General features: G+C 43.2%; 1 protein-coding gene across 1 annotated transcript in view; it reads right to left on the bottom strand.

Annotated features, from left to right (window-relative positions):
• Nucleotides 1-14,496, bottom strand: part of ANKH (ANKH inorganic pyrophosphate transport regulator) — a 103,551-nt gene that overhangs the window by 25,280 nt on the left and 63,775 nt on the right. The window contains exons 3-7 of the mRNA XM_075417115.1: nt 11,506-11,624; nt 10,294-10,377; nt 7,622-7,792; nt 6,859-6,993; nt 3,724-3,816 (exon numbers count right to left, since the gene is read on the bottom strand). Of these exons, the coding sequence (XP_075273230.1) occupies nt 3,724-3,816; nt 6,859-6,993; nt 7,622-7,792; nt 10,294-10,377; nt 11,506-11,624 (602 nt within the window). The remainder of the gene's footprint in view (nt 1-3,723; nt 3,817-6,858; nt 6,994-7,621; nt 7,793-10,293; nt 10,378-11,505; nt 11,625-14,496) is intronic.

A 14,496-nucleotide genomic window follows, 5' to 3' on the forward strand; every position in this document is an offset into this window, starting at 1 on the left:
GCTGACGGCACCAGGGTCATGTGTTGGACCTGACTGACTGTGCCTGTGCATGTCTGCCTTTGCTTGTTTGCTTTTTAACCTAGAGCTTTCTGAGTACTTTGTACCACCACACGATATTTTCCGCTTAAACTGACAGCAACTGCTCCTATCGTCACTGAGGGCCGAGTAATTTCCCTACTTTTCTAAGCACTAAGTCCTATTTAATGAATTCAGCTTTGAAAAAGGGTGGTAGCTCTTTCTAAGGAAACTCTACGTGATTTTTTTTTTACCTTAAAGTTTGCAGCTTGTTTTCACAGGAAAAATAGGATTCCATTCCTTTTTACCACAGAGTGGTAACAAATTCATTTGCCAATGCAAGGACTCTTACTGATTCAATTAGGCAAGTAGGTAATATAAACAAAGCTCCTGGAACAGCTGGCTCCGTTAATGCAGTTTAACGAACAGAACATAATTAGGACTATTAGATGTTCCACCTTGAACATGGGCTCCGTCCTCACATGGTAGTGAGGTTTTATTTAAAACAACAATAAAAGCCCTCTTTCAAATGTCTAATATAGCAAATGAAGCTGAAGATTTAAAATTGTCCTCGGGGAACACATAAAACCAAACTAAATGGTCTGTGAAAAGAGAGGATGGGATATCAAAAGCAGGGCACCGTTAGGAGCCCTGTAGCAACAGGCCATTGGGTCATCTATTGCATTCACCCTGGGGCTGTCTGACATACACGGGTATGTGGCCACACTGATAACGCCTGTACCACGAGATGTAGTACCACATTTACTCATCCTTGATGTAACTCAGGTAGATCAGCAGCACCTGGCATGCGGTCAGCCTCCTTTACTGAAGTTACTCATAAGAGAAATAGGAACTCATGCAAATACATCTTGGGAGTGGACAAACCCAACATAAGCTCTGTGAAGTGTACACCATTTCACACACATTCGAGTAGTTGATGGAATTTTGCAATTTAAAGCTTTTTGTGGTGATCAGTGCAGTGATGGCACCTGGACAGCCCCACGCTCCTGTCCAAGTATCTGCTTGGAAGTTCGGGTGCACGAAGGTGCAGGTAGGCAACCTAGACCTGAAAGCTGGAAGCTACTCCCATGCCTGCCCTTTTTGGGAACAGGTTATGAAAACTCCCAGTAAACATTTTTTTCATGCGTCTATTCTTATTTCCTGTGTTTCTGAAGAAATACTTTGTTACTCACAGTGTTTAACTCTGCTGCATGGCTAAACTTTCTAACAAACAAGGCTAAAACGTCAGAGCAGAAGGAAAGTACACCCAAATCCAGCCATCCAAAAGGGCTGTGAAGAAAAAGGGCCCTCGTTCATTCCTGCCTTGCTGCTGCTGACTCTGCCCTTGCTCTGACTCTTGGCCATGTACTCTTTATTCTATCTCTTGCAAACTGTTTAGTTCTTGGATCAAAACACTATGCAGACTATGGAGCAAAAAGAGTATCCCTTCCTGTGTACTAATCAGACAAACAGTGTTCACAAGTCCTCTCACAGTCGGTGCTGTTGCTCTGAACCAGATGGCACAGTCCATTAAGAATAATGGCATTATCACCGTATAAAACAGCAAACCGAGCACAGAACTAGGATATGCCTGCTCTCCTCCAGCAAAGCAGTAGTAAGCCTTAACCTGAGTCTAACTGCTAGGCCATGAGGTTGCTCTGGACAAGGAGTTGCATAAAAGACTGAAGCAGGACTCTGCATCCCTCTTGCAAATGTGAACAGAGGTAACTTATTTCCTTGTGAAGACAAGAATCTGACTTCTCCAGTAGAGCCACTGAAGAGGGGCATACTTTCTGGATCCCAAATCCCATCAGCCTGTTAAGGCACCAGAGCATGCTTCTGATGGCCATCAGCATCACCAGCTTTCTGAGTAACTGACAAAAGAAAATGCAGTTTGCATGCATGGAAACTGTTTCAGCACCTGAAAATCACAATGGAGGCTTTGTAGAGCCTGGAAATAAAAAGTGGTTTTGTCTGGACTCTTCTGAAAGCCTCAGCTCAAGGAAACAAAGCTTTTGAAAGGCATGGTGACACGCGAATGATGTGTGACCAAGGGTAAAGCAATTCTCACTGTGATTCAAAAAAAACCCACTGTGGGTTTCCGGTCTGGTATTTATTGTCTGAAGGAAACGGTGGAGGCATTTGCACACACGGTTGCCAGGATGAGATACACTTCATACTGCTGCTACATCACTTAGCATATTTTATGCCAAACTGCTCTTAAAACACGCAACTAAAATCCCTATTATATACTTTTTCAGCAATTAGATAAATTGTACCTATCTGTGCCTTACTCTAGCTTGTTCTTCCTCACATTTCTTCCGCAAGGGCTCTATAAGAAGCCTTTTAACTGAAACAAACGGACAGACAAACCATGGTCTAATCCTGCCACCACTAAAGTATTCAGCAAATCTTCCACCAGCTAAATGAGACCTGAATTTAGGAGTCATCTTTGCTGCTAATTTTGCTTGGCAATAGTGCATTTGATTGTAGCTCGTAACAGATGAGGTTATCAGCTCCTGTGTTTCCTGTCCCAAACCGTTTTTATCTTGCAGTTTATTGGTTTTGCATCTGCAGTTCCTTTTCAGCAGCATGACCTCTGAGAAAGTCTGCATGTTGTATTTTACCTGACAGGTGAATTTAGCTGTACACAGGTAGGTTAGGAGGTTATGACTGATGTGCCTTTTCTTTGTTTTGTTTTTAATTTCTCCTTGGAAATATGGTGGAACATATCAAATGGGGCTTGCTTCAGTTAAGTACATCCCTGAGCAGGCAAGCAAATTTTTCATCAATATTGGAACCAGAAAGTTCAGTTACTAATTGGTAAATAAAGGGGAGGAGAGGATCTGGTATTTGAATTGGACTATCACAGGACGCGACTGTTCTTCGCACAACAGATGGGCTAGTAAGCACCAGTTCTAAAACAGAGCAAAAAAGACTCTAAATAAAATTAATTTTGGTTATGTATTTACACTGCATTCCGTTCCAGTACTTGCACTCTTACATAATTACATGATTTGCCAACAAAAATCTCCATAATCTTGGTCAGCTAAGTCAGTACTACTAAATAATGTATGTTATCTGTGCTACTGTCAGTCTATAAAACAACCTTTGCTAAATATTAGCACAAGCAAACAAACCCAAACCCATTTGAGAGATACTGCAGAATCTGGAGAAGAGATGTGAGCTTGCTCACTCATTGCTGGACGCTTTGTGAGAAATCACTTTATTAGCTAAGTAGCTACATCATAGTTAGTTAGTTATTGAGGACATCTTTTAATCCTTAAAAATACATCACCTATCTATTCAAAAGGTAGCTTAATACCTTGTAACACAGAGGTAAGGTTAAAATCATAACTCAAACAACAGCTTGAAGCCATCAAAATCCAATTCATTTTAACCAGGATTTTAAGAAAACCTTATCAGTGGGACAAGGAACAATAGGTATGAAATGCAGAAGAGAAGCAAAACAATAGATGGCCATTAATACAGCCCTATTTAATCTTTGGTTGGTTTACTTTTTAAAGAATCTGTTACACTTGATTATGGAGCCACGTACTAACTTTCTTCGTATTTGATTGGCAGAAATTCCTCTGACACCACTGAAACCATCCTTCACTTAAGGTGTTGCAACAGAGAGAAAGAGGAGGCCCACGGATGTGAAACCACGCCGAAGGTATTTACTACACCCCCAGCATGGGCACTCACCTTGTCAAAAGCAGGGTATACGGCTCTGATCTCTGTCAGCCAGCCATACGGCATGTGTCCCACAGGATACGTGGCTGTCAGAATCGCCACTGCCTATGAAAAGAGACAATGAAGCACGAACTTCAGATCTTTGAACAGGACAGTCAAAGTAACACAGGGTGCCATTTCCCATCCACATCACCACACCGACCTTGGCGCAATGAGGCACCAGGCAGGCAACTGGGAGCTCTTTGTTTCAGGAAGCCCGTCAGCGGCCATCATTCGGCCCAGAATTTTAAGCTCAGGGAATCTTTCGTACCACAAAGCATCATTACTCAGCTTTTTTGTTTCGCCACCCCTCTCAGACTTTGGGATAATAGTTAACCTGAGCTGGTGTGTGCCCCTCAGCCAGCCGAATACCTCCCTGCCACTTTGCTCCGGAGTTATTGTACCTACAAACACCCAAGCAGCAGAACGCCTTACAGCTCACGGCAGCTTCGTATCATATTTCATAATCTTAATCTAGATACATTTTACTTGGTTATTTGTAAATAAAACTGTTTTAAGAAAGACAAATCGACTACAAAACAGTAGGCCCCAGTGGCTGGCTGACCTTGGACATCAAACTGACTGCTCTGGGGCAGGAGGCACTGATGAGACAAACGCTCTCCCCACCTTGGTGTTAATCAGTGAAAAACAGACAAAAATAATTCCAGATGATCATTTTTATCACGAGAAACAACTCACTGCCTGCAATTTAAAACATGGCCCTTTTGCACTTTCACAAGTACAGTCCAAGCGGTCCATCAAAGACATAAAAAAAACCTCTATACAGTCATGTATGAAAGATTTTACTAATGTTTCTAATTTCTGAAGAGAAAGTCTAAATACATGTACTTCATGTCCTTCACGCAGGAAGGGTGTTTCGGGAGCAATTCCTGCAGCTGTCTGGAAATCTACTGTCACCCCAAAGTTTTCTAGCCCTCAGAGCCGAAGTGCACATCTGTACTGAGAACTGCCCGCCTCTCTTAACTCCAGAAACCCGAGTGTTTGGCTGCCTTTCGTCCGCAGGGTCAGATCTGTTACAATCCACCCTCATTCAGATTCATTTTATATCTGGCAGTGGTAGTGTTAAGAAAGACCTTTTTTAACTATTCCTGTCTCTGTTTTGCTCCTAAAGTTTTGATGTATGTTTTCTTGGTTATCTGACCCCATTTTCCTCTTCCATATGTAATTGCTGTCCTTGCTTGATTAAAGATCTATACAAACACAGGACCATGTACCAAGCTAATTTGTTCCCGGTGCTGTCTAAAAAGAGGAGGGGAAAGCTGTCATATCCAGAAAGCGGAAGAAAGGGGGAAAGATTCCTCACTGCTAATCTTGCAGCTTTAATGTTTAGTGTAACTTGAAAAAGAAATTCGTTCAAAGAAAACAAATCGGAATTGTAAGACAGTACCCTTTTTAATTGCAACTTTCTTCATTATTATATTTTCAGCAAAATTTCCATCTATACAAAAACTAACTAGGTTAAATCAAATATGGAATATAAAAGACATTTTGCTTATTTTCATGGTCAAGTCCAACAAGACTGCAAAGACACAGTAACTGTTAAAGAAAACAATACTTCACTGCCACATTTTGTATGCTATCCACTGGAATTATTGAACTTTTTAGCAGTGATTTTTCTTCCAGTATTTTTCCCCAATTGCTAGAATCCCAAAATACATGCATGAAAGCTTTCCTAAATGTCTAGAACAGAAGTATTTGACAGGTGAAAAAATCCCCCATCAAAGCCAACACCAAAAAACATACCCCAGTCATCATCACTGTGCTGGCAGTCCAACAGAAGCAGTGGGAGTTCGCCAATGCAAGCGGATCTGCTGTCCTCGTGAGCATGCTACACCCTGGCCCTTCACAGGGACATCCTACCCACGCTGAAAGTTGCTGATATTACTGAACAGGGGACCTATAAAACTCCCATGTATGCTGATGCTCCAGACATTGATGTTATCTGTGTTGCCAGCACCTCCCTTTTCAGAAGCAATTATTTCAGAACTCAGAGAAAGTTCAAATGTGACAGTTACTGTTGGCGTAAAAAGGCCAGTAAACCACCAGCTATGATATGTATTTGGAGTCATCCTAATAGCAACAAAATGCAGTTGGCTAGCCATGAAATGTGATGCATCTAAACTCAAAAGTCACCAAGAAATGCAAAACTGATCTCTGCTAACATGCTTTGTCTTCCCTTGTACCGAAACTGCTATTAATGCACACGTTGATCTCTGATTTACACATGTAGAAGAGCTACATTTCCTAAATTCTCTCTCCACAGCTGTTTATTTGCCGTCACTGGCAACTCCTGAGCTAGTGAAATACACAGTGTCACATATGACAAACAGTGCTGAGAGAACGTCTGCTGGGCATCAGCTGCCTGAATTTTCCTTTCCATTGAGTATCTTACAGCTTTGTTTTTCCTACAGAAAAAAACAAGAGAGATTTGCTAATAACTATGTAGATCTTGACATCCTCCCACTGAAACAGGCAGCAAAGGTCCCTCAGACTTCTTAAGGTCAGCTCATGGTGAGCACTGGTGAAGGCTCTGCATTACAATCAGCAGTCTAGCTCCCATCAGCTGTAGGAGACTATCATCAGAGTAATCTTAAATTCCTCAAGAGAACCAGGGTGCATTTCATATTGCAGTCAGGAGACAGATCTTTTTTTATGTCCTTCCTTATGTCTCTACCCTATTCTGTGCAATGCACTGACAGCTAACAATAGTTTCACATCAGTTTGCACAGCCATAAATATGCAAGACATGAAACAGCGTGACATGGGACTACTGACAACTGTCCTCAAATCTCTGGGATCTGAATGCTCCGGAGCATAGGTACCTACGTGTAGAGCATGAAAACCTGGGATGCAGGAACTGTCCAGAGAAAAAGTTCTACTGGTCTTGTTGAGGGCGAGGTCCCCCTAGGCCTGGCAGAAATGCTTATGGTAAGAGTCCACACAGTCTTCTTTGCAAGGATAAAAAAAGCACTAAATAGGAAGGTACTTAGGCCAATTTCTTCTTGCCAACACGGCTAAGAAGAGAAACACAGAGGCAACTCTATGTAAATGGTCATTTGCAGTAATGGGGAGCACTGGCTTTCTTACCTCTGTGGCTGCAGAACTGCCACCGAGGTCCCGGGAGACAAAAAGGTTGACGATGGGCCTACTTATTCGCTGAGTTGCCAAAATTAACGCCAAAGGCCACCAGAAACTCAGCATCTTCCTTATTGTAGCCTCTCCCTGCAACACATAGGAAAAAATAAAAAAGAAGAAGTAGGTTTGGAAAAAAGTATGCAAAACTGCACTGAAAGCACAGAGAAAGGATTTTTGCTTTTCCCACCCATTATCAGTTTGGTACATTCGTTTCAGTAGTTTTCAATATGAGAAGCCTAAAATATTGTCACTCGTGTTAGTAAGACTGATTCAGAGGAAGCTGTGTCATGGATCTCAATAAATAATGCATAAGATATCTGCATAATTTGTTCTGGCTACCAGACTAAGCTATGTGAAAACCAATATGACAGGAGAAATTTTGAGACCTTCTTCCCTGTGAAATAAGATGTCCACTTAGTTCATGCTGTGCTGTCTTACAGCTCAGGACAGAGCTCAGCACAGAGGTGCCCAGCAGACAGCACATCCGTACCACGGGAAGGGGCACGGTTGGGGTAGGAAGCATCCAGGGCAGCATTGCCTCCTGTGCACTGTTGCTGGAGTAGTTTCTACGATGCCTCTTTAAATGAAAAAATGGTTTTTCCTGCAGGACGGAGGGAGGAGGCCCTTCACGCACAGTGGTTGAATACAATATTACAACACAAAAAGTAAGTTTGAAATTATCGAATTCGAAAAAGCACAAAGTAATAAGACACACCCCCATTTCAGGCCCACTTCTGTCAGGAATGACGTCATGTATGTTCCTGTAGTATCCGAGGCATAGGGTGGTACATCGGACAAGTGCTCCCATGTATAAGGACAAGATTGGGATCAAGAGAGGCTCCCTGCACTCCAAGTGACTGTGAAGCAAAATGGCTACAAAAACAACCTGCAGGGCAAACAAAGAAGAGATTAGTAATTTGTCTCTCTGTTTCTTTAGGGCAAACATATCTCCCACCTGACTCCAAGTCAGTCCATCTGAACCAACAACCACGCATGACTACAGTATCTATCTGACTTTCAGCTTGTGGCACTTGAAACTTTAGTCAGAACCTCCCCTGCACTCGGTCATACGAATGAGAAGAACAAGAGTTAACATCATACAGAAGCTCCATCAAACAGTACTCGAAGGTACGGGCAGGTGTCAGACCACGAGCCACAAATAGGAGAAGGTTAGCATGAAAGTCTGGCAAGGTCCAGCAGCAAGCACGTGGCCGAGTGCCACCCCTTCCAGGAGAATGTGCTATTCTGATACGCACTGAGGCTGCAGACATGCTTCTAGGGTCACCTTCTAAGCCCTACTGTTTTTTTGGAGGGGGGGGGCTGGATAGCAGCAACTATAAAGGCAGGTTTTTTAAAGTATTCACTTCAGCATTTAGGAGCAGGAACTCTTATGTCATCCTAGTTTTCTAATTTTTTGAGTGAAATTTCAGTATTTCATCATTCTCTCTTCAGCTGAGTGCTACATTAACGTAACTGAAATGGAAACTTTTGGGCTAACAAACAGCTCATAATTCAGTCTGTAAGATTAAATGCTCAAGCCAGAAAATGCAAAGGAATTGACGAACACAATATTATTCTCTTCGTTAAGTACAGAGCTGACGGCATGCCTGTTAAATTCCAAATGTCTCTGGATGGGGGGGCACAACAATGTTTGGTGCTGTGAACAGCAGAATCCAGGACAACCCTGCTGGGACATGCTGGCATTCAAGTGAGCTACAAGAAACACAAAACTTGTTGTTCAGTTGCGGGTTCTCTCCTCCATTGCTAGAGCTCAAGAAATACTTCAGAAAAATCACACCGTGCAAATGTTTATTAGGCAAGCCACGCCGTTTATGAAGGTTTGCCAAACTGCTCTTTTGAACCCTACAAAAGAAATGTTTTCCAGTAAACAGAAGCAAAGTCAGTCACAAAAAAGTGTGTATATGAAGTTACCCAAGGAGAATTATCCACTGCCTGTGCAGCTATTGCTTGTGTAGGGAGCAGAAGTAGATGTAGGGAGTTGTGGGGTATGGAGAGTCACAACTTCTTGTCTTCTGGATTTGCTCTTGCTCTCTGCAATATTTTGTTGAGAGAAGACGACAGGTGTCTTATTCTTCACAACCCTGGCACCCCACTCACCAACCATTGTGAAAAGGGCATGTCTACCACGGACAAAATAAGAATTTGTTTCTGTATTTAGCTGTTTATGACCTGACATGCATCCAGGGTCAGCAAACTTTGTGGGTCACATCAGAACAAGAGCAAATCCTGAGGGTTAAGGTCATTGACAGCAATTGGAATTATCTTTAGGGATTCAGTGCAGCACCATAGAGGGCCAGACCTGACAAACATGGAACAGCAGGTGACTGAATGGTTCAACCTGGTTTATGGTTTGCTCATATTTAGTGGGAGGAAAATGCTATGGAAAATTGAAGTAAGTTCTGTTGTCTTCGTATTTCCTTTGATGTTGTACTGTTATTATCCTCTTTCTTACCCAGTCATTGCACCACTCAGCTGGTAATGGGGCAGTACAGCAATTGTTTTACAGGTGCTGGGACTCTCCATTTCGTAATATTTTTATATATGCTGTAAAAAGAGGGCTGTATATTGGTTCTCAAATACTGCAACACTGGCCATCAGCAATGTGTATGAATGTTGTTTTTTAAATATGTCTAGCGCAAAGCAACAGGATAATTAACACCTCCCTTACAAATGACAGTTCAAACAACACTTGGTCTCTACATCCCCCCGGGGCTATCACCACAGATCCCTTCTGCTGCAGCTCACCTTTTGGACCAGTAACAAGAACAGTGCCATACCGGCACTGAGAAGACAGCTTACACTACTGCATTTCACCAGATTAGACAGCATGTGTGAAACTGCCAGGTGAACTGCAGAGTCAAGCTTTCACTTCCCCACCTACAAGCCCCACTCAGGATTTCAGGGCAACTGTGCGAAGCGCGGAGGAGAACGCACAGGGTGGAAAAAGTCTCTTTTGAAGAACTCCATCAGCCTCAGGCTTGGCAGGTGCCATCAGTCTCTTTGCCCGACCTTTCTTTTTCCCAGATGTACACGTGTATATATGCCCTGTTTCTCAGCCATTCTGAAACAGGGTTGTGGGGGTGCTGGAAGACATGACCCTAGCCCAGACAGTCCTGGTTGCCTTCTCCTGACTTTGCTTTGGAACTGCCTTGACCCAGACAAGTGAGATAAGCCTAAACCACAACGGTCAGCAAGCAGTCTCCGCACGATGCGGAAACAGCTGGAGCACAGCGCACACGATTACTTCCTCTGGTGTGTTGTTCAGGGTAGAGAGCAAAGACAGTCTCTGCTCAGAAGAGTCCCTGCTTATGAAAGCATCTAGTCTGTAACACAGAGGAAACAGTGACTGCTAAGAGGAGGCATTACCTGAGCTATGACATCTGAGATGGAGGCACATCCCACTAGGAAACTGTACTTGTGTTTCAGCAGAATCCCAGCATGGGTCCATGCCTGAAAAAAGGCAGAGAAGACTTTAGAGGGAAGTGATTATAATATTCGTGAATGATTTCTGGTCCCAGAATACTGTTTTCTGGTTGTTACATTGTACACAAACACCTTACAAAGCACTTTTCCACCAGCAGTACCTGGTGTGAACCTGTTAAGCCAGTAATGCAGGGAAAGCACTACTGTTCAGTTCCTCATTGCCAGGGCTGAAACGGAGAAAGGAAATAATTTTACAGAATGTGCAGAAATTTCTGAGCAGATCTAATATGAAACTGCCCTTCTTTATAAAACAGATGCGGCACAGGATCACTTATCACACTAAATAATCTGAGAGAAAAAACGTTTCTTGTCATCCACCAGTTGGATGCACCTCTGAAGGGTAATATGAAGTGGCTCACTGAGTTATACCCAGTCCTGCCTGGAAAAGAAAATTTAATGATCCAACTTCTTTTCATTGTCAGCTACTGCTTCAGGTGGACAAAGTTGTAGAGAAAGTGGTGGATGCCATGAGAAGGCTTTCTTTTACCAGTTTTACACTGAAGTAAAGGAATTAGAGAGTGCTGCCGTATTTTTATGCTGTGATTTGTTACTCCACAAGCAGTAAGCCTGGTGATCTCGGGAGCAGCAGCCTAGCTCCATGTGTGGCTCTCTTGCCCTTGCATTTGAGATACACTGGACTCTGCTTGCAAAAACTGATGGTAAGAAATATCTTTGCAACAAACCTGCTTTGAGAAAGTATTGAGCCTATTCCCTGTGCAGGTGACCTGGGAATGCAACGCAAATCCAACTCTTTCACTACAGACTGGAATGGGAGGACACAGGCAGACAAATGGCACAGCTCGTCACAGGATCACCAGTGCTCTCCAGCATACACATACAGTAACTCTGACAAGGCAGCTCAGTTTTCTTACATTTGTCATGACCTCTGGATGTTCAAAGTCCACCCAGATGTTTTTTCCTGGTAGCAGGAGATGATGTGTTCAGGTATATCCATAGCTACTGCTTGCAAAGGACACACCTTCCTTCTGCACGCTTCCAGTTTCCCCATCAGGTAACAGAATTTCCAAACTAAGGTTACAAAAAAATCCCCCAAAAACGTTCATATCAAAATTCAGTTCTGAATCAGGCACTCACCATGGCATCCATAAAAGGGAAGGCAGCAAGATAAAGGAAGGCCCTCCGAGTTTTACTTCCCACTGATTCATCCACATGGTGCAGCTTATTAATAATGTAATACCCCAAATCGCTATATGCTGTAGAGACACAAAAATAGGAACCCATAATAAAGGTTACACATGGACTCTGGGTGAGATGATAGTTACAAGTACCTGAAAGACTATGACACATAGGAGCTCAGACATGCATTCACTTAGCAAACAGCTGCAGGGGCTTCATTATATTACAGCCTCACCAGCTGCTGCTTATGACTAAAGAGTGCTCTCAGGGTTCTTCTTCAAGTAACCTTTGGCAGAGGAGTGATAACAAATGGCTGGGCTGGGAGATGGATATAGTAAGTGCCACACCTGCTTGCTAAATGAACACACTGGTACTCCAGAAAATCTACTGCTCTTTCATTAACTCAAGGCTCTTTGTTAGAAAAGCTGTTCTCATGAGGTATTAGTACCTTATAAATGCTGAAACCATCCATTGTCACTGCATTCTCTTGACACGACCTGTAAACCTGCCCAAAGCTGTCAAAGCAAACTATGCATTGTGAAGGCGGGCAACAAATCGCACTCATTACGCCTCTCCCTCACTCCGCCTAATGATCACCTCCGCTGGGACCTGTCAGGGCACTGCACAGTTCACTGGACAGCCTCGGGGCAGCCTCGCCCAGCCTTAGTTTCCCTCCTTATCTGGAGTCGGCATCTCAGGAGCCACAAGTCAGAAAAGGGCACCAATGGAAACCAGGGGGCTGCCACTTCCGATCGCCAGTATGTTATTTTGCCATCCTGCTTCAACCCGAGATGAGAATTTTTAGTGTTGGCAACACGACTCTCGCCAGGTCTCTCTTCCCAAGGCACTGGGTTGAAGTCAGCACCAATGCAGGGACTCGCCACACGTCTCTCTAAGGAACTGCTTACGCCTCTGTTAGTACCCGTGTTCTCCAGCTGTTTTAATAACCCCAGAGCCCTCCCCATGCCCAGGAATAACGAAGAGCTAGCTACGTCAGGAGTCTCTGAAATATGGGGACTTACATAATATGCACAGTTAAATAATATAAATAGTTTTTAACCTTTTATAAACTATGTTCTAGACCTGCATATCATTACACAGCTTCCCCTGTACTCTTCTAATAGCTGTTAAAAAAATGATGAGGTTGTAAAGTCAACCTCCCAGCACAAGTAATGGCAGAATTACTTGTGCCTGGGGAATCTTACCTCAGATCTCTTCCACTAATGCCTTTTCTAAGATAATTATTTCAAATGTGAACAGCTATCTGATTTTCCATTTATAACAACTCTGTTTACAGACCTTCATGTAGTGTATTTCAGGGAACTTATCCTTTTCATGCATGTGGGTCACATAATCGGATTGACAAATGCTAACACTAGTTGTTGAATATTTTTAGCCTAAAACTAACTCTTATAACTCATAAACAGTGTTTGAAATCAGTTAAAGAGGAGTTTAAGTCATCATTGCTTTGTGCTGGTTTAGGGATACAACAGTTAAATGGTTAATAGGACTGAAAGGACTTTTTCAGCCTGAACAAGACAGTAAACAAGGTAGTGAAAAAGAAGGTGCTATGACAGCACTGGGAACAGGCATGAGCCTCATTCCAGGTAACCGGGACTGCCCAAAAGATGCTAAAATGTTAAAAGCTCCCCCTTTCCCTATGCTGGTCCCTGTCTATATGTCTTTCATCTAAACTATGACTGTTAGACTCGCAGTCTCTCAGTTCACCCACTAATCCCCAAGTTGCTGAGCTACACTCCTGTGGCACTCCCAGCCTTGTTTCCTTTTGAACGGGATTAGGAAAAATCTCTGCAACAGGATTCCAGCCCCTCCTGAGTCCAGGGAGGCCAGTTTAGTTCTTTAATTGCTCAGGTGTTTGTTGCAGTCCAGTCACACACCAAGCACAGACTCTTTTCATTTTTGCATGAATATCCACACATCAATTTTTGCCCAGTATTTTGAAATTTCTCTGTTATGCATGGATTTTTGTGTGGTAAGTCCTTGTGGACAGCTGCTTTTATGGCAGGGCAGTACATGGATGTTTCAGAATCAACTTATTTGAATGAAGGAGAAGACATCTGGATGGCACGTGAGGCGAGCCGCCTGTGAAGGCCAGCGTCATTGAGCTGTCTCTTAGGTGCTGCTGGAGTTGCTTTACACTTCTCCTGCACAAAAACTTAAAAACTGCTGTGGGAAACGCACCAGCCTTGTTCCCCACATGGGGAGTGACAGAACCAGAGCCCAGGTGCTGAGGAACCTGCTCCTGTGGAGGGGCCCCCACCAGCAGCACGGCGCTGGGGAGACAGCACGCTGCATAAGTCACCCTCCGTTCTCCATGCACTTCACCTGCTGGGCTTCTCCTGCTTCAAAGCAGACTTTTAACATGTTTAGAAAGTGAATAACAAGTCACCTTTTTTTTGGGTCTAGAAGCCATTGAGATGTTTAAATTTTTTTTTTTTTTTTAAATTTAAATTCACAGAAAAATCACAGAATCCGAGCAGCCAGAGGCTGAACTACTCTCACTTCTAGGAACAGACAGTTCAGCACAGGGCTGTAATTCACTGGCAGGGCACTCTCAAGGGACTTTCACCGTCACAGACCACAGGATCACATTTTTAGGATCTCTAGGGACATCAGTCCTGTGCTCTGTAACCTGTGAGATTCTTTTTTCTCCCCCCAACCAAAAAAAGCCTAACTGCACTTTTTAATGTGATTTTGATTTTATAATCGTAAAGTTAGTTTTGAAACAGTCAACCAACTTCTTCCCTGTGTCAGTGAGCGTGCACTATCACTTTTGCTGACGTTAGTGAACGTTTCCATCCTCAGAAAGAAGGACTTGGCAAGCTGAGATTTACTGACAAATATACAGGCATGTGTCTCTGAGCTGTGAATAAAGCAATTGCTGATGCAATTAGAACTTCACCTTGGCCAACCTTACAAACTTATTAT

Source organism: Opisthocomus hoazin, chromosome 3 (genome assembly GCF_030867145.1).
Source record: "Opisthocomus hoazin isolate bOpiHoa1 chromosome 3, bOpiHoa1.hap1, whole genome shotgun sequence".
NCBI classification, from domain to species: domain Eukaryota; kingdom Metazoa; phylum Chordata; class Aves; order Opisthocomiformes; family Opisthocomidae; genus Opisthocomus; species Opisthocomus hoazin.